At 47.5% G+C, this 20532-nt stretch overlaps 1 protein-coding gene across 2 annotated transcripts in view; it reads left to right on the forward strand.

Annotated features, from left to right (window-relative positions):
• KAT6A (lysine acetyltransferase 6A) overlaps positions 1–20532 on the forward strand; it is a 1535407-nt gene that overhangs the window by 249293 nt on the left and 1265582 nt on the right. For both annotated transcript variants that reach the window (XM_078666232.1, XM_078666233.1), the window contains exon 3: positions 3478–3586. In XM_078666232.1, the coding sequence (XP_078522358.1) occupies positions 3478–3586 (109 nt within the window). The remainder of the gene's footprint in view (positions 1–3477; positions 3587–20532) is intronic.

Raw genomic sequence — 20532 nt, forward strand, 5'->3', positions numbered from 1 at the left:
TTCCCTGGACCGGAATCAAGCATCCTAGGACTGGTTTCCGGCTATCAGCCGTCTTCAGCCAGGATAGCTTGACTCCAGTGGTGTGGAGAGCACGGGACTCACGTCTGAGCATACCCGTCCCACTCGGGGTGACAAATGCAAAAACAACAGTGGATGGACACAATGCAGAACAATGTCATACATTCACCCCAGTACAGAGATCTGGGCCTAAATCCATCGTTTTTTTTGCTCACCACACCACCCAAGTTCAGACATGGCCATATGCAAATCAGCCTTGACCCTGTGCCTCATGGGAACAGTCCAGCCCGAACTGCCAAGCCATGTCTTCCCTGGACCGGAATCAAGCATCCTAGGACCGGTTTCTGGCTATCAGCCGTCTTCAGCCAGGATAGCTTGACTCCAGTGGTGTGGAGAGCACGGGACTCACGTCTGAGCATACCCGTCCCACTCTGGTTAACAAATGCAAAAACAACAGTTGATGGACAGAATTTTGTTCCACTTTGTTCGCCTTAAGTTGGCAGGGTATGCTCAGACATGAGTCCCTTGCTCACTTTGCCACTGGATTCAAGCAAGCAGGGCTGAAGACGGCTGAAATGCCAGAAACCGGTCCTCGGAAGCTTGCTTCCGGTCCAGGGAAGGCATGGCTTGGCAGTTCGGGCTGGACTTTTCCCATGAGGCACAGGGTCAGACTGATTTGCATATGGCCATGTCTGAACTGGGTTGGCAGAGTAGGCTAAAGAACGGGGATGGATTAAACCCAGATCCGTTAACTGGGTGTGAGTGTTTGATTGATTCAGATGCTCCGTCCATCGCCACCCCCTTTTGTACGACTCTGTGTAGTGGCATCTAATAAATTGGTAAGAACCTTGTTGTAGGTTGTCTAAGGACATGCCCTGGATGAACTGACTGGTGCTTCAACATCTTTGCTTGGCCATGATAACTTGTTCTGGTGTGCCAAAAGATCGAAAGCTTTGATATTGTGGTATGTTGCATCCATATGCTGCCTAGGAACAGCAGTGGGAGCAGAATAGGTCCAGGGTGTTGCTTTTGATGGGATTGTTAAGTGTGGCATCGCTGATTCTGCAGTGTCCAGAAAGCAGAATAGTGTGTTCTTTTTCATGGTCTCGGTGGCAATGTTTTCTGGAAGTTATCTCACTGGAAGATGTTGCTGGAGTAGTTCCATAAAGCTGTGGTGATGAGATTTGAAATTTCGATGCGGAAAGTCAGGCTGTAGCCTGAAACCCTGTAGAAGAGCTGGAATGTCACTGGGTTGTTTAAAGCATCGGTGACAGGTGAGGAGTTTCACTGCCTTGATTAAGAATGTTTTTTAAAGTGCTGTATATGTTTTATGTAATATCCAGAAGGGACAAGGAAGTGGGAGAACGCCTGGTGTCCTTGACAAAGAGTGCATTCAGGCTATGTGTTGTAATGTCTCCCATGTCTTTTTCACTTCAAATCTTACTGGTGATTGAGTATTAATGAATACAGGGTGTAAAGAGTGAGCGGGTAATGAGAGAGTTCTGAATTAGTTTGTTAGGGTTTACTTTACTGAGGTACTGTATAAGGATGCATTATTTGTGTTTTCATGATATGGTGAAGGTGCCGGGTGAAGTGGGTATGAAGCATATAGTGACGGGTGAGAAGAGGGGCAAAGAGTAGAGTGTCTGATGCAGATGGCTTTTGTTCCGGGCCTTTATGGGCCAGATATGAGGCTGCCCATGTTTATGTCTACTATTTGCTATGCATTTTCAGGTGAGAATCATTGGAGGGTCTGAAGAAATAGGGTACTGGAGAATAGGTGGTGGCAAGAGGGCTGCTTTAAGGCTGGTATAGAGACTGAGTTCGTTGACAGGAAACGAGGTTTGGATTGGATTGGCAGTTAGAGAGCAGCTCGGTCAGCCTAGGTGCCACGGTGGTGTCTTGAGTCTTTATGGGACCTTATTGGCAGTTTGTGATGTCGTGTTCCTGCTGGTAAACATGCTTAGACTTTGAATGACTGTCAGCAGAGGACAGCTAAGTCACAGGATTATGTGTACCCCAGTACTGTCTGGAGCGTTCTTCTAAACCTTTCTTGTCCTTGGTAAGCTGTATTTAGATTTGAGCTCCTATCAGGAACTGTTGTAAGATTGCCCAAATCTTGATAGACTACGAGCTTTTTGCGATCATATATATGCCTCACTTACATCTTTTTTTAAATTGCTCAGCAGTGGCAGGGTTCAGTCGTATGTGAGGCACCCCTTTCTGTCGCTGACCTCTCTCCAGTACCAATTAATTCCATGGCATCCCTCCAATAAATGGAAAAAATGGGTTTTCTTGGGTGCCACAGTTGGGGCTGCATAGTCTTATTTAAGAGGCCTTTATTGTATTTAAAAAAGTTTCATTTTAAGAACTGCAGTGGCCTCTATGACTCAAGCACAGTTAGGCAGTTCTTTAAAATAAAAACCGTTCTTTTAATAAGTATTGTTGCTGTCCATGGAAACACAGGGAATCCGAGGTTACTGCAAGCTTACTTACTCCTCTTAAAGCCTACATTTTAGTAACAAAGTCACACAGTCAAGACTTATTCTTCAAGGGTGTTGTGGTGTCCGTGTTTAGCTAATATAGCACGCACATGTTTCCCTCACAATAAATGTGACGTCCAAGTAGTATTATTATTTTCTAAATGTAGTATGCACAGTAACTTTAACACATTTTATGGCATTAGGTATTTTTTTTATCTGAATGCTTGTACATGTGACTGTGCTGTGTCTTACGCTTGCATAGAGTCATGAAAAAATTCAAAAGTAAGTCTTACCCCATCTTATAACCAAGTGCAGTGTCAGTAAACGTTCTTGGCAGTACAGTTTAACACCTAATTCGCTTCTTGTGGATTGTCTAAGTGACTCTACACTAGTTAGGGAGACCTCACTGATCTACAGAGCTCAAATTGTTCATAATTTGTCAATGACCAGGAGGGGCTTGAGACGCAGTCCTAAGCAGTCCTCGGACAGATACCACGGACCTTCATGTTGAACTGGTAGCTTGAAATTTGTGTTCTCGATAGAGCTGCTAATACTTGTAAAAGTGCAGAACAATGTCAGTGTTCATTGTCCCTGAACTAAAGGTGCATCCCATCAGTTTGAGAAAACAATAACGGCCATCATGGAGACACTAAATCCAGTGACTGATGGAGGTGGGGGACTACTATCGCCAGGCTAAACTTCAATTCTAGATAATGTGGCAGAGAGACCTCATATAACTAGACACTGTTCTTGATGCACCATAGACACTGTTCTTGATGCACCATACCTTCTGATTCAGCAGTGCATCCATGGCAGTAGAACAGAAGATCTTGAAGCAGTATGCTTTGGCGTTGTTTAAAATATGATTTAAAAGGATCAAAGTCTAAGCACGAGATGATTCATCTTTATTTAAGCTGTACAACCACTATGCAGAGCATTACATTTTCTAATATTTTTGTTGTCTTTTTATTGACAGCCGGTAGCTGAACCAATTCCTATCTGCAGTTTTTGTCTTGGGACGAAAGAACAGAACAGGGAAAAGCGGCCTGAGGAGCTAATATCATGTGCGGATTGTGGCAACAGCGGTATGTATTTGTATAATATTAGGCACTTTGATCAATAAGTACTCGTTGGTGCTGAAGGGCAATGTTTTTTCTCAGTGTCTTTGATAGACAGTGGAACATAAGTATATGTCTGTGTCCTTATACAGAGAGGTTCTTGCCTATTCACTTGCACTTTGATGGTTACCTGTATGTGTTAAATATCTAAGGACCCGATGTAGGTATCCAAATACCGGTCGGTAACGGCCGAAAATACCGATTTTCGGCCGTTACCGACCGGTATTTGGATACTGAGATGTAGGGGCATAAGAAAATGCAGAATCGGTAATTTTACCGAATCAGTAATTTACCGAATCGGTAAAATTACCGATTCGGTAAAATTACCGAATCTGCATTTTGATATGTAGGTAGCACTGTAAACAGTGCTACAGTGCTTTCAGGATTCGTTATTTACCACTAATTATTAATTGGTGGTAAATAACGAATTCCTATGCAAATGCAAATATGTGCATTTACACCTGTGCCATGTGGCACACATGCAAGCCCTAATCAGGGGTGCAACAGGGTGTCAAAGTGACACCCTGCCACCCTTGAATTTTTCGGTATTTACCGATTCGGTAATTGACATTCATTCATCAATGGCAAATACCGAATCGGTAAATACCGATTCGGTAAATACCGAATCCTACCGATTCGGTATTTTCTACCGAATTTTTACCTACATTGGATTTACCGATTCATAAATACCGAATCAGTATAAATTCGGTATTTATGAATCGGTAAATCCAAATTACCTACATCTAGCCCTAAATCTTATGTGCTTTTTAACATTTCTTTACAGCTGTGTCATCGGGTGCTTATGTATTTATTTATTTATTCATAAAGTTTCCCCTTGTCTGTCAATGTACATTGGTCAAACCCACCATTTGATAGGGCCGACTGAACCTTTATAATGGCACACATGTATGGTTTAACTATCATGCATCTTGGACTCTCAATGACACTAGTCGACAGGCTGCAAAGCTTACAGAACCAAGCGGCCAGAGTGTGTCTAAATCAGGAAAATAGACCCGTGTGAAACGAGCCCTGAGAGTACTCCAGTAACTCTTGGTGGATACAGTCATATGGTTTCTTTCTTTGTACTACTTTTGGCATTTTGGATAAAAATTACTAGGGTACTTGGAGATACTGCCTCCCCAGTCAGCCAGTAGTCTGCACTAAGCAAGTGCATACCTGATGAGTCAGCAAGACTTCCAGTAGCTGAACGTGCAGGCGACCCTGTGCCTCATGAAGGGCAATGCTCTGATCCCAAACCTGGGGATGTAGCAGAACAGCTGTATTTCATTAATTGCCTGAAAATTTTAGTTTTTAAAGTTTTTATTTTGGTCCCTGACTGAACATGGAGGCAGAAACTGAAGAATCATGTACTAGGACTCTTGACCTGTTATGTAATGAACACAGGTTCTGGTCTTTTTGAAAGCGTACAACGAGGTTATGTTTCTTGGTGCAAAGGACAACTCATTCCACATAAGAGAAAACTGAACCAAAACGGCATGCCCGTCCAGGTAAGTATTATGGAATCTGTAAATGCGTAAATAAATCTAAGAACAGTGAAGAGGTCTAATCCGATGGTAACGATCTAGATGATGAGCAATACATTTGGAAACTGCCATAGATCAAAAGGTGAACAAAGCGAAGCACAGGTTAATTAATGCAGGCATTAATAGGGTGGCAATGTAGACTATTCAAAATGGGAGTGGTTCGACAGAACCAGAGATCTGCAACCAATAAATGTGATGCTTGATTTTGAATAGACTAGAAGCAATCAATTAACAATGACTTTAATGCCTAGATATATGCTGTTACAATAAGCCAGTCTAGGGCTGAGGATTGTCGAGATGACCTCTTGGCTACATGGGTCTGAAAAAAAAAGTAGAATTGGGTTAATCGTATCGAGATAAAAAGTGCAGGAGGGTATAACGGCTACCACCTGGCTATCCATCTGCCGGGAAGCATCAAATTTGACCCCAAAACATTTAGCAGAGTTTGAAGGGTTGTGGTAGATGCCACACCAGTTTGTACACTAACTTTTCATGAACAAAAGAAGGCTTACATTTTGGTGAAAAAGTAAAAGATAGCTGGCACATCGAGCTTTATAAACCATACCAATCAATAAGTAATATGTGATAGCATGTATTTAGCCTTTATTACTTATGGACAGTGTTATCTATATCTTTGGATGTTGATACACTGTTTTGAATTTGTACAGTCAGACACTGGCATTTGCCTTTTTCTCTTTTGGGACTATCATAATATTGTTAACTTTTACAATGTTTCTGCAGGACTCTTGTTTATAAAATTACCTACATGGAAAGAAAAGAAGTATCATGTACTTTTATTTTTAAAGAGTACCCAGGAAAATGCTTAAAACAACATAGTAGTGCAGTCCTCCCTGACCCATAATGTCTCTCACAAGTCTAGTTCCTTTGTAATGTTTTGTACACAACCAGAGAAAGACGTCTTAACACTTTGCCGTTCATTTATGCCTGATTTTCAGAACCTCTGTTCAATGTTAAAAGCACTAGGCAGATCAGAAAAACTGAGCTTCCTAGAATTCTCAGCCTTTTTTTTTTTTTTGCAGAGTTTTATATAGCGCGAACTAGACCCGAACCGAATCAGGTATTAGAGCGCTTTACATAGCACCAGTTACGTTACATGAGGACACACTTTCATTTTTTTAGGCACGGGGAGATTAAGTGATTTGCCCAGAATCACAGGAGGTTTTTGGCGTCGTTACCGAGACTCGAACCCAGATCCCCAGGTCCGAGGTCGAGCGCCTTAGCCGTTAGGCCAACCCCTCTTCCCATTGCTACATACCTACCATCAATTGGTACTGAGTCTCAATCAGAAGCTCTTGAGGCTTCTTATGAGCTAAACATGTTGTCTTACTTCAAGACATCGAAAACACAAAAGGTGATTACATGGATTCTTACATTAAGTCTAAACACTGGCAATCGCTCATGCTAGAATTCAGATCCATCGTTCTTTTACCCACTATGCCACCTCAGTTTTGACCCAGCCATATGCAAATCAGTCTTGACCCTGCCACAGTAGCAGCAGTCCAGCCCGAACTGCCAGGTCTTCCCAGAACCGAAACACAAGCAACCCAAGGCCAGTTTCGCCCTGATTGAGGCTTGTCAGTCAGACGTAGTTTGGTTTCTGTGGTACAGTGAGTAAAGGACCCACTTCAAGTTATGCCTTCCGTTTTTCGCTAGAACAGTCTTTGTGGTCAAATGAATGCTTGATGTCAAAATGATGTTTACTTTTGGGAGGTATTTTTGAGAGCTGAGACTTCAAGGCTGTTATATAGTTGTTCATTGAGACCTTCAATTGAGAGATCATTCAAGCAGCTGTTAAATGGTTTCAAGCTGCAGTGCTTCCAGAAACGTTTTTAATTTGTTTGAACAGGAGTCCGTGAGACTCGTTTGTCCAAGATCTCTACCATGGTAACCGTATAAAGGTTGCCCAAAGAGCGTGACTGTCTAGAAATGATCTGCTGTAACATATCACTTTTATAGATAGATGTCAAAGTTTGTGATTTGCTGCTCTGTTCATGGACCCCAGAACACTTGATAGCAATTTATTCTGTCCATATATGCACATACAGGGTGCTATCGTCCACATGACAGCAACACTCTTCAGGAACCTAACCAAGCAAAGCTATTTCTGAAATTTAGACTGCCAATCCCCAGAAATGTCTATTCCAAGGCTGCATTGCAACATCTGTAAAGCAAAGGGCTGAGTACCTTTCTGACTGGTGGGAAATGTTCAGCCTGATAGGCTTCCATTGAAGAGCTGTGATGGACTAGTGTCCTTTTAAGATTCCAGGAGCTTCCACTGCCAATGACATATTCTACTGGCAGTGGCTTTCAAGAGACTGTTCTTTTATTCCTGCTCATGTGAGAAGCATCCTAGAACACATTCAAGGTTGCACTGCTCCTTTTTTTATTTTTTAGAAGCTTTTTGTCAAAATGTGACTTATTTCCAGCTTGACTCTTCATCCTTTATCTACTTTTTTAACTTAGCTCATCGTCCATCTCCTGGGTGTACCAGATTTTGTAGAATTTTGCAGAATTTTCTATCAACATGCCTACACTTTTTGTAAAATGTCTGTCCTGTGGCATTTAGAAAGCTGCCACTGACCTACACAAGGAGTGTGTAGTGTGTCTTTCCTCCTCACACTTTGTAAAAGATTGAGTTTGCCAAAATATGTCAAAAAGAACCAGGAAGTCATCAGGCTAACTGGTAAATTGGAAGACATGAGGGCAAATGAAGAGCATAAAAAGAAGAGTGCTGAAAAGTACTGCAGCCATGTAGCTTCGACTGATCAGTATTCAGCTTCTTGTAAAGACTCCCACAGGGAGATGTACCTAGAGGAGTTCGAGCAAAAGGGACAGGAGACATTGTCACTGCCATTTTTTTTGATCCTCTTCTTTCTGAGGGATGAGTCACAGGGTATCCCATGGCTTGAAAGACTTTTTGAGCAAAAATACAATTTTAGCCCAACAATAGATGGAAGGAGTATGAAGAACATCTGACTATACAGCATTGCAAGCTGCAAACAGATACGTAAAGGGTAAGTAACATTCTCCAGTATTGGATCTTTCATAGATTCATATGCTTGAATCATTACCCATCTTCGAAGTGGTAGTCCCACGGTATCATAATAAAGCAGTATGTATCGCTATCAAAGCCTATAATGGCAATGAAAAAGTCAGTTTAATAGCCTATCTACGGCCTTTTAAAAAATATATTAAAAAAGGACCAAACTTGAACTATAACAACTAGGCAACAGCACCCTCTAGAACACTCCCAACAGAGGCTGAGTTCCTCAGATTTTCTACCTCACGTCATGTGAAGGGAGTCTCCCTGAACTCTGCTCAGTTTCTTCAGCTGTTACTTCTTTTTGGATCATCCAAGATAATATTTAATTTCTCTGACTCTAGGTAATGGACTACAAAATATGTCTAACCTTTTCCTCAAGCTCTCACGTTCAGAGTAATGAGGCTAATATTGGGACTTCAGAAACTTAAATGTGTCACTTCTGATGAAGACAGTGAGGATTCCATCACCTTATAGGAGCGGTCAAAAGACTTTTTGAGCAAAAATAAAATTTTAGCCAAACACTAGATGGAAGGAGTATGAAGAACATCTGACTATACAGCATTGCAAGCTGCAAACAGATGTGTAAAGGGTAAGTAACATTTTCCAGTATTGGATCTTTCATAGATTCATATGCTTGAATCATTCCCATCGTCGAAGTGGTAGTCCCACGGTACCATAATAAAGCAGTATGTATCGCTATCATAGCCTATAATGGCAATTAAATAGTCAGTTTAAAAGTCGATCTATGGCCTTTTTCTTTTTTATAAGGACCAAACTCGACCTATAACCAACTAGGTAACAGCACCCCCTAGAACACTCCCAACAGAGGCTGAGTCCCTCAGATTTTCTACCGCATGTCATATGAAGGGAGTCTCCCTGAACTCTGCTCGGTTTCTTCAGCTGTTACTTTTTTTTGGATCATCCAAGATAATATTTAATTTCTCTGACCCTAGCCACTAATATGTCAGAGTAGCTGAAAATAAGGTAATGGACCACAAAATATGTGAAACCTTTTCCTCAAGCTCTCACGTTCAGAGTAACGAGGCTAATATTGGGACTTCAGAAACTTAAATGTGTCACTTCTGATGAAGACAGTGAGGAAACCATCACCTCATAGAGACCGCACTCATCGCAGCTACCGACGACATCAGGTCCCTGCTCGACAACGGGGAAACAGCTGCCCTCATCCTCCTGGACCTCTCAGCAGCCTTCGACACCGTATGCCACCGCACCCTGATACAGCGCCTCCGCAACACCGGTATCCAAGGTTCGGCCTTGGAGTGGATCATCTCGTTCCTCGCCGGAAGAACCCAGAGTCCACCTCCCCCCGTTCCACTCCATGGCCACCGAAGTCATCTGCGGCGTTCCGCAAGGATCCTCGCTCAGCCCCATCCTCTTCAACGTCTACATGAGCCCCCTCGCAGCCATCGCTCGCCAACACAACCTCAACATCATCTACTATGCGGACGACACCCAGCTGATCCTCTCCCTCACCAACGACCCCACCACCGCCAGAACCAGCCTCCAGGAAGGAATGAACGACATCGCGGAATGGATGAAGCTCAGCCGTCTAAAACTAAACTCAGACAAGACGGAAGTCCTCATCCTGGGACCATCCCCCTCCGCCTGGGACCACTCCTGGTGGCACCCGGCACCACCCCCAAGCCAACGGACCACGCACGCAACCTGGGCTTCATCCTGGACTCCTCCCTCACGATGACCAAGCAAGTCAACGCCGTCTCGTCATCCTAATAACACCCTACGCATGCTCCGAAAGATCTTCCGGTGGATCTCCACCGAAACCAGGGAGACGGTCACCCAGGCCCTCGTCACCAGCCGTCTGAACTACGGGAACACCCTCTACGCTGGAACCACAGCCAAACTCCAGAAAAAACTCCCGCGCATACAGAACGCCTCGGCACAACTCATCCTGGACATCCCCCGTCACAGCCACATCTCTGCCCATCTGAAAGACCTGCACTGGCTCCCCGTCAGCAAGAGGATCACGTTCAGACTCCTCACCCACGCACACAAGGCTCTCCACGACATGGGCCCCAAATACCTCAACAACCGCCTCACATTCTACACACCCACCCGCCAGCTCCGATCCGCCAGCCTCTCCCTCGCCTCCGTCCCACGAATTCGCAAAGCCACCGCCGGAGGAAGATCCTTCTCCTACCTGGCGGCCAAGACATGGAACTCCCTCCCCACCCAACTACGGTTGACCCAGGACCACCTCTCCTTCAAGAAACAACTCAAGACCTGGCTGTTCGAGCAGTAAAGACTACCCCCCTCCCAGCGCCTTGAGACCCTAGCGGGTGAGTAGCGCGCTTTACAAATCTGTATGATTGATTGATTGATAGGAGCGGTGAAAGGGAGATGTCGCGCCAAGGGAGAGGAGAGGAGAGAGAGAATGAGAGAGAGAGAGAGAGAATGAGAGAGCGAGAGAGAGAGAGAGAATGAGAATGAGAGAATAAAACAACAACAACCAGTTGGAAAAACTTCCTCAGAGGCAGACCCTACAACTCCCTCTTCAGCCCTGACACTAAATCAGGGGTGTCTATGGCAAAACTACCGTCAAAATCATTAAAAACCATGTCGACTATTACTGCCTTACCAATAACGACATTTTCTAGTGGCATCCTCTATGGGCCTCATCTAGGACTTCATCCTCTTCAACAGCCTCGTCTACGATGAAGGCCTAGTTGACGACAAACATTGTCGACATCAGCCTAGTCGTCAACGTCACCCTTGCGACTACGATCTCAATGACAATATAAACGACAAAAGCACAGTAGTCATCAACAAAAGCAAAAGACCCACAATCCAGAATAGCTTCATGTCACAAACTAAGAGACTAATATGTGCATGTCTACAACAGTCAGCAATATACGGAGGGGCAATGTGTGGAGCAATTTCACCATTTGCCCTCCGCTGCCATCTTTAGAGCATGAGTCAGGTTTATTTAGCTCTAGTACTATTACAGGATTACTACAATCACTAGAGCCGGTCTGCCCGCTCCCCAACTGATATCCAAGGTAGGTGCCATGAGCCTACCACACTCACGCCTTCCTAGTGTGGCAGAGGGGGCACAGTCACAGGAAATGGCGTGCGTGCAAATCCACGTCCCCCCGCTCCAGCACTGCACCGAGTGCTTAATACTTGTTCGCCTCCCTGAATTCACCTGGGCGAGGTCGATTTAATCCCTCAGTGCCCTCCGCGTGTTTCTCCATTCTGGTGCGGCAGATAGAACTCCGACGCCTGGCATGACGGTGTCTGCTGAGTTTCACCGATCGTCCTCTCCACAGTCACCGGCACTGCCGCTCTCCGTACATGCGTCCGGGACACTGTCCCACTCTGCTCCGGAGCCACACAACTTTCACATGGGACGCCCGTGCAAGTTGCTCTGTCCTACCACTACAACGAGACTGCTTCCGCTGCCCGCACTCCAACTTCCGTTTATGGCGTCCCAGGGTGATGTCTACGCAAGGTCGCTGCTTCATCCAGCGGCCTCGTGGGCAGGCCTCAGTCTTTGGCCGGTCGTCTTCTCGATTTTCGGTCCACCTCAGCTGCAAAAAGCTCTCAGGCCGTGCCACTGGCTTGTTGATTAGTTGTTATTCTTAGGTTGGAGCACCATCCCGTGGGGTATGAACGGATTAGAAACGGATTCATTTTCTTGGCCGGCGGAGCCGCTCTAATGTGCGGCCATCTCGCTGCACAGCCACGCCCCTTCCTCTGCGCAGTTAAAGTGCAACGAGGATAAATCTAAGATCCTCCTTTTTGGGACCTTCCCCCCTCAGTTCACGGAATCACTCTGGCTGGCGGAATATCCCATGCCTACCTCTGTGGGCCAACCCATCAAAAACGTAGGGATATGGTTTGATGAGAATCTTCTTTTCGCTACTCAGATCAAGAAGCTTGCTAGGGCAGTGGTTTGGCACACTTAAATCCCTTAGAAAATGTCTTCCTCTCCTCCCTAGGGCAGCTAGGGAAACGGTTACTTGTGCCCTGATACTCATGCACCGATTATGCCAACGCCTTGTACGTAGGCCTGCCAGGATACCTTTTGAATGGATTGCAGGTAGTCCATAACGCAGCGGCGAGGACTCTTCTTAACATTCCCATAATAACTAGGGTAAAGCAACACCTGCGCGATCTCCACTGGTTACTTGTGGTAGAAAGAGTAAAGTTCAAAACCCTTTCCCTGGCTCGGTCAGCCCTGTATGGACTTGGTCCAGTCTATCTAAGGAAAAGCTTCCAGTTCTATGTTCCTGCTAGGCAGCTGCGTTCAGCGAAGCAGCTTCTTGCTCACATACCATGTTTTCGCCTCAAGAGAATTGGTGGAAGTTCTCTTGCTTTTAAGGCAGCCTCTGCTTGGAATTTGCTTCTCTGGGTCCTTCGAGGTACCCAGGAACCTAAGCTCTTCAGAAAAAGACTGAAAACGTTTCTATTCATCTAAGCGGTCCTTGTGTTCTCCCCCCACTTGCCTCGCGCCGGGACACTCTTTGAGTAGCTGTGCGTGCTATAAATTGTAATAACATAACATAACGTGCATGAGTTCTGGGGACTTGAATTAACAAATGCTTGATCAAGGCAATATCGTACCTCCTTACATTTTGAGCGCAGACATCTATGGTGCATAAAGTATCTATGGTGCATAAAGTAGTGTGTTAACTTTTGAATTTGCCAGTGGAGTCTGGAAACTTTCTCCTTCTTGTTGGCTAGCAAAGTTAAGCTTTTCTCCCTTGCAGCCAGATTTCCCAGCAAAACGGGAAGCTCGGAATTCCCTCATCTTTCTTAACTTCCCTTACAGGGCTGCTGTTCGCTGATTGTCATCCTCTATTCCCCCTTCCACTGCAAGCTCTGTCTTATGGAACAGAACTTCTGGTGGGTAGGGGATTGTGATCGTGGGGGTAGGGCGGGCCGGAAAAACAAGAGTGGAGGCTCTATAAGGTGCGCAATGGCTGTGGCTTTTTATTACAGTTAGCACAGTCAACAGACCAAGGTACAGTGAAGAAACACAAGAAAATGGCTCCAACGGATAGGCGTCCGGGTCTTCGTCCTGTGTAGGTCCTGAAACGTCCTCGTCTCCGTAGCGTTGTCCCGGGGTAATCCTCGGAGGTCGGGGGGGAAACAGAAAACAAGAAGGAGCCATCAGTCCTGCTGGACTATGTAAGCGGAGCACCGCTACCGAAACCCGGGAGGTGAGGGGATTTGAAAACAATTGTGAGGAGGGTAGGGTGTTGGACAGCAGTATGGGGTGGAAGAGAGAGAGTTATCTACGTCAGGAGGTACGGCTGTGAGGGGTTGCGGTAGGGAAGGAGGGGTAATGGCAGAACGTGGAGGAAAAGGGAAGTTATACTCCAAGGGTGTGCTATACAATATTTTATAGTGCACAGTGCATGAACCGCTGGTGACAAGTTATATTTACAGTGCACCTAATGTGCTCAGTGGTTACTCTCAGGGGGTGGGTACTCACCGACTCCGCCGCAACTCTCCAGGGAGTTGCGGCCACTCCCCAGCCACCTCCTGTGGACTCCACCAGTCCTCACTCCACTCGTCTTCTTCTTCTCCAGTCTCCGCCTCTGGTTCCGCTTCGGTTCGACTCTCCTGCCACAAGTTCTCTTCTCCGACGGTGTTCCTCCCCCGGAGTTCGGCTTTTCCGGCTTCCAGGTCCTGGTGAAGGGAGGGACTTCCGAGGTCAACCGGGTGTCCTTTCCGGTTCGTCCTTGGAGGGGATTGGTTCCTGGAATGAGAGAGGACAGAGGGGTGGAGTCCGGGTCGATAGGGACGCTTCCTGGTCCGTGCTTGAGCTGCGGAACAACCCGGTATGGTGCCGATACCCGGAGTCAGGTGAGGATACCGGGTTACATCCCCTTCCCCTAGCTGTCCTTCTTGTTCGGGTTGCGGAGGGGTAACAGGAGAGGAAATCCGCATTACCTTACTCTGTTCATTTCCTGTGTAGTGTCTTGAATCTAAAGGGTTGTAAGGCTAAAAACCATCGGAGGACCCGGTCGTTATGTCCTTTATTGTGAGCCATCCATTCCAATGGTGCATGGTCCGTATACAATGTGAAGTCCCGGCCCTCTAAATAATACCTCAGGCTTTCGATAGCCCACTTGATGGCGAGGGCCTCCTTTTCAACGACTGAATAATTTCTTTCTCATGGAAACAATTTCCTGCTAAGATATAGTATTAGTTTTTCGTCCCAATTACTGTCTGGTTGAGAGAGAACCGCCCCTAAGCCCTGGTCTGAGGCGTCTGTCTGGAGTACAAAGGGATGGGAATAGTCCGGGCTAGCCAGTACCGGTTTGGACGTAAGAGACAGTTTGAGCGCATTAAATGCCTGCCAGAGTTGGGGTGTTGGGTCTTTCAGGTATTCTTCTGTTTTTACTGCCTTCTTTAGGAGATCCGTGAGAGGGGCAGCCCTTTGGGAGAAATTGGGGATATACCTGCGATAGCATCCTAGAAGGCCCAGAAACGCGCAGAGGTCTTTTCGGGATTGAGGAAAAGGAATGGCTTGAATAGCTGTGATCTTATTGTCTTGAGGGCGAATGACGCCCTCGCCTAGAAGAAAACCAAGATATTTAACAGTTTGGGCGGCTAGGGTACTCTTGGTGAGGTTAATAGTGAAGTTGTAGGAACTCAGGGAATAGACAACCTGCTGTAAGTGTTTTAAGTGCTGCTCCCAAGTGTCACTGTAGATAATGATGTCATCAAGATAAGCTCCAGCGTATTGGGCATGAGGTCGCAAGATCAGGTTCATAGCCCTTTGAAAGGTCGCTGGAGCGCCATGGAGCCCAAAGGGTAGGACTGTGAATTGGAACAATCCTTCCGGGGTGGATAAAGCGTTTTTCTTTTTATCCTGATCTTTTAAGGGGATTTGCCAGTAGCCTTTACACAGGTCGAGCGTGGTGATATATTTGACTTTCCCTATTCTTTCTATCATCTCATCTACGCGAGGTAGGGGTAGGTGTCAAAGTTCGAGATCCTATTCACTTCGTGGAAGTCAATACAAAAACGTATTGATCCGTCAGGCTTTGGGACTAACACAATAGGGGAGTTCCAATTGCTTATGGACGGCTCAATGATCCCCAGGTGTAACATCTGTTCTATTTCTTGTTTGATGACAGACCTACGGGCTTCCGGGACCTGGTAGGGTCGGAGGCGTACAGATTTCCCCGGATCCGTTTGTATAGCATGTTCGATTACATTGGTATGTCCGGGTACTGTAGAAAAGACATGTTGGAGGGGCTGGAGGACGTCTCGGAGGTCCTGTTTCTGACGTTCTGTCAAGCCTGTATCTAGGCAAGGATCAAAAGGGGAAGTAGGTTTTAGGAGTGTCCCTGACATAACCGGTCGGGGTCCTTCTCATTTCTTAAGGTCATTTATGTGATCGATCTGTGTGGTCCCTCGTGCAGGGTCTAACACTAGTTCATAAGTAACAGGAGTAATTTGTTGGAGAATGGGGTAGGGTCCCTGCCACTGTCCCAACAGTTTCTGATCGGAGGAAGGCATCATTAGGAGGACTAGATCGCACACCGAAAAGCTTCTGGTTTTGGTACCTTTATTATATTGGCGTTTTTGGGTCGCTTGTGCGTTTTCCAAATTCTGTCGGACTATATCCCGTATTTGCCCTAAATGGGTCTTGAGGTTGTCTATGTATTTTGGGAGGGGTCGAGTCCGGTCAGGTTCTGCTTCCCAGGCCTCTTGGGCCATGTCTAGAAGGGTTCGGGGAGGGTGTCCATAAAGGAGTTCATAGGGGGAGTACCCTGTGCTACTCTGTACCTTACATCGTATAGCAAACAGTGCTAACGGTAGCATCTCCTCCCACCTCTTGGACTCCAGGGCAAATAGCTTCTTCAGGGTTGTTTTGAGGGTGGCGTTATAACTCTCTACCAACCCGTCGGTCTCAGGGTGGTAGGCGGAGGTACGGATTTGTTTAATCCCTAGCTGCGAACAAACTTGCCTCATGAGGGCAGAAACAAAGGGGGTACCTTGATCGGTTAAAATCTCCCTCGGGAACCCCACTCGTGCAAAAATCGCGATCATGGCTTTGGCTATGTTTTGGGAGGTGGGTTGTCGCAGGGGTACGGCCTCCGGAAAGCGGGTGGCATAGTCAACAAGGACTAAAGCATATCAACACAGTAGGGCAGTAGAGGTCCTATGATTTCCATTCCTACTCTGCTAAAAGGAATGTTGATAATCGGCAGGGGTTGAAGGGGTACTTTCGGGGGACGATACCTGCTGTTTCTCTGGCAGACCGGGCATTCACGGCAATATGCCCGTACCTGTTGATAAACTCCCAGCCAATAAAACTTCTCCAAAATGGCCTGTCCAGTTTTCTCATCACTAAAATGTCCCCCCAACCTGGACGAGGCTAGACAAGCCTGGCTGGCCACACGGAGCAGGGTGTACCAATGGGGCGACAAGTCCTGCACAATGCTCCACCGGTTGTGTCAGCAGACTCTGCAGCCGATCTCTCTACCGGGCCTCACGGACGGAGAGGGGATTGCCATGACGGACCCTGCTGCCCTTGCGGCGAGCTTCGCTGCCTACTATAAGGCACAATACGCCCCACGAGATGGTCTCCCACCGGAGGCAATTGACAAATTTATAGCTGACCTCCCCCCCAGGGCGATATCAGATGAGGCCAGGACAGCTCTAGACCTTCCCCTGTCGGCGGAGGAACTGGGCGACGCGCTAGGACAACTCAACACTGGTAAGGCGCCCGGACCGAGTGGCTTTCCCAGTGAATTTTACAAGAAATTTCATTTGCAGCTGGGACCGCACTATCGACAGGCTTTGGAAGCAGCGCGGGAGTGTGGTAGCTTGCCGGTGGACTGGCGTCAGGCTGAGATTGTGGTGTTCCAGAAACCGGGCCGGCCCCCTGACAGACACGAGTCATATCGCCCAATATCTCTGATTAATTTCGAAGCCAAATTATTGGCTAAGGCGTTGGCGAATCGTCTCCTCCCGTACATGGCGGATCTGGTCCACCCGGATCAGGCGGGCTTTATGCCGGGCAGGGCGACGAGGCACAACATTAGACGGGCGCAGGTGGCGGTGGGTGCGATGGGGGCGTCTAAAGAACGGGCGGCGCTCCTACTAGCTGACATCGACAGAGCGTTTGATTCTGTCAGCTGGACTTACCTTTTTGCTCTATTACCGCGCCTCAATTTAGGTCCGGTTTTTGTCTCATACGTCAAACTGCTATACACTGACATCACCGCCTCGGTACGTATTTCGGGGGCCATATCGGAGAGATTTCCGGTTGCCAGGGGGACCCGGCAAGGATGCCCTCTGTCCCCGTATCTCTTTGCGCTGGTAATGGAGCCGCTGGCTGCGTGGGTGCGCATTGATGCGCAGCTTCGTGGCTTTGTATGGAGTGCGAGCCTCACAGATAGGATCGCGCTATATGCGGATGACGTCCTTTTCTTTTTGACAGACCTTGATCGTTCAGGCCCGCGTATTTTGGAGATACTACGTAATTTCGGTGACGTCTCGGGACTCTACCTCAATCCGCGCAAATCGACTCTTTGGGTGCTAGGGGGCCGGCCCGTGGTGTCTCCTTGGGCATCGGATCTGCAAGTAGCGATTGGTGGACTGAAATATCTGGGAGTCTTCCTGTCAGAGTATGCTGCAATTGCGTGGGAGCGCAACATACAACCGGTGTGGGACAAGGTTCAATCCGACGTCAAAACGTGGTCGCGCATGCCTCTTAATATATATGGCAGGTCTGCAATTTTTAAGATGGTGGCCCTCCCTAGACTATTGTACCAGTTACAAAATCATCCACACAGAGTGGACCCGCAGTGGTTCCGTCGTGTGAATTCATTGCTAGGTCGCTTTTTATGGGCTGGGGGTACTTCTAGGGTGGCATTACGGACTTGCTTTTTGTCCACGTACTGTGGAGGTCTCGCAACATCAGACATCTTGTCATACTACCAGGCCTCTCATTTGTTGGTTTTAAATGAGTGGTGGTACGGTGGACGTGACGATCCGGCATATGCCTTAGAACATTTTCTGATGGGCGATGCCACGCTCCATACACTCTTGTATTCGGCGGGGCGGCGGAAGAAGTTGCCACAAGTGACTCAAGTAGTCTTCCTGATTTGGAGACAGGTACTGCGTCGCATGGGCTGGTGGGGACGGCTGACGGCCGAAACTCCACTGTGGAATAATGGGCGGCTCCCTGCGCTGGCATCGCTGCGGGGGTTTAGTGGCTGGGACTCCATAGGGATCTCGTCGCTGGGTCATGTCCTTACGGGGACCACCCTTAAATCCTTTCAAACACTCAGCGCTGAGTTTGACATGCCCAAGTCCCAATTTTTTAAATATCTGCAGCTTCGTCATATTCTGGCGCCGAGTCTGGTGGAGCTGGACCAGCTTCCGGACTTTAGCCCTGTGGAAGCGAAGCTTTTCATGGGAGACCTGGGGGATAAAAAAGTTTCAAAAATCTACCAAACACTGGTCACTCACTGCTCCTCTTCCCTTGTGTCGTTGAAGGCCTCCTGGGAGGTGGATGTCGGTCCGTTGGATGAGGATGACTGGCGGGAGGCGTTAGAGTCCCCCCGAGGTGCGGCTATAGCAGTGAGATTGCGATTCATACAATATAAATACCTGCATCGGGCTCATTACACCAGAGAGAGACTGTGGAGGGCGGGCCTTATTGCCTCCCCAGACTGCCTGCGCTGCGGGACCGAGAGAGGCACATTGGTGCATACTGTGTGGTCGTGTGTGGGCCTGGTCCGGTTCTGGAGTGGAGTGTGGGACTGCCTCTCGGAGGTGCTGGGATGGGATCTTCCTCGTACACCTAAGTTGGGGCTTCTACATGTCCTAGACCAAGTGGGTGGTAACATTTATAAGCGCCATCTCCTGCTGTTGGGCCTCGTTGTGGCCAAGAGGGATCTGGCGAGGGCCTGGAAGAGTAACCGCGCCCCCCAACTTAGCGCCTGGAGGGCGGGCTTGGATTTCCTCATGGGGCTGGAATTGCCAGTGTTTGAGGCCAGGGGCTGCCCTCGGAAACATTACAAGATCTGGAAGCGATGGGCGGACTACAGAGACCTAACATTGGAGCCTCCCACTGACATAGATGATAGTCTGTCCACTGAGTGAGACCTTGGGACCTAGATAGCTCCAAGACACCTAGTTGTGTTTTCATATGTATACTGCAGCTGATTGTGATCACGTGCACCGGGTTAGGGCGGGATAAGGGGTGGGTAGTGGGTAATGTTACGGTTGCTGGGGGGATAATGGGGCGGGTGGAGGTTAGTTAAAAGTTTGAGCTATACGTGTATTCTATTGTATATTGACCACTGACGTGTTCTCCTGATTTTGGAGGACTGTACATTTGATTTGCTTAAACTTCTAATAAACACGGTTGTGAAAAAAAAATGTCCCCCCAACAAGTGGCTATGAGCAAGAAACAGGATTTTCTCACAGAAGGGGCCCGGAACTAATAACTGGGGAGATTGGTTGGGACTGCCTTTTCGATATAGTATTCCGTTCTTCTTGAAAAAGTAGGGACCTACTTGTAAGGGATCTTCATTGTCCAAGGCTTTTCCCCATGCTTCGTGCAGGACGGGGTCTTCTCTCTGGGTAGCTCGGAATTCCCGGTCTGTCTCCCATGGGTGTTCTTCAGTTCTGACAGGGCATACCGTGACATACTGTCGTTTCTCTTTTATTTTCTGATTACGGGTTTTTCGTTCTTTGGCCGTTGAACCCGGCAGAGGGTGGTCTCGTGAAAACAGTGCCTCAGCCCACCACTGGGATAGAGATTCAGAGGTGTCCTTGAGGAGATTAGGAAGGCCAGAGTAATCGCTCCCTAGGATTACTTGCTCCGGCAGTCTGGGAATAAGTCCTACCGTTAAGCGGTCGGATATCTTTTGGTGTCCCCATGAACACACTGAATAGCAACAGTGCCAGTGAGAGGGCAATGGGCGAATGCATGTCTTGGTGTCGGAGGACACTCTGTCTACACCCTGTGTCAGCCAAAGCTAATAGGGTCTGCCCATCAACCGTCACAGAACAGCGATAAGGTGGGGGTATTGGTTATGGGGTGGCACATACATAGTTCCGGGCTACCCCCACCTCTATAGGCTCTTCCTTCTGCGGGTACACTCTGGCTATGTGACCGTAAGCCCCGCAATTATAGCACTGTGGTCCAGGATTAGGAGGTCTGGATACCACAGGGGTTGGTAAGAGAGGGATGGGATCCGGTTTTTGGGGTATGGGCCCGCGATGAGGTCGGGAACTGGTTATGTTGGTGGGCCGGTTTGTATGTTCTTCGCTTCCTCTCTGGA

This window comes from Lissotriton helveticus, chromosome 11, assembly GCF_964261635.1.
Source record: "Lissotriton helveticus chromosome 11, aLisHel1.1, whole genome shotgun sequence".
In the NCBI taxonomy this organism is placed as follows: Eukaryota; Metazoa; Chordata; class Amphibia; order Caudata; family Salamandridae; genus Lissotriton; species Lissotriton helveticus.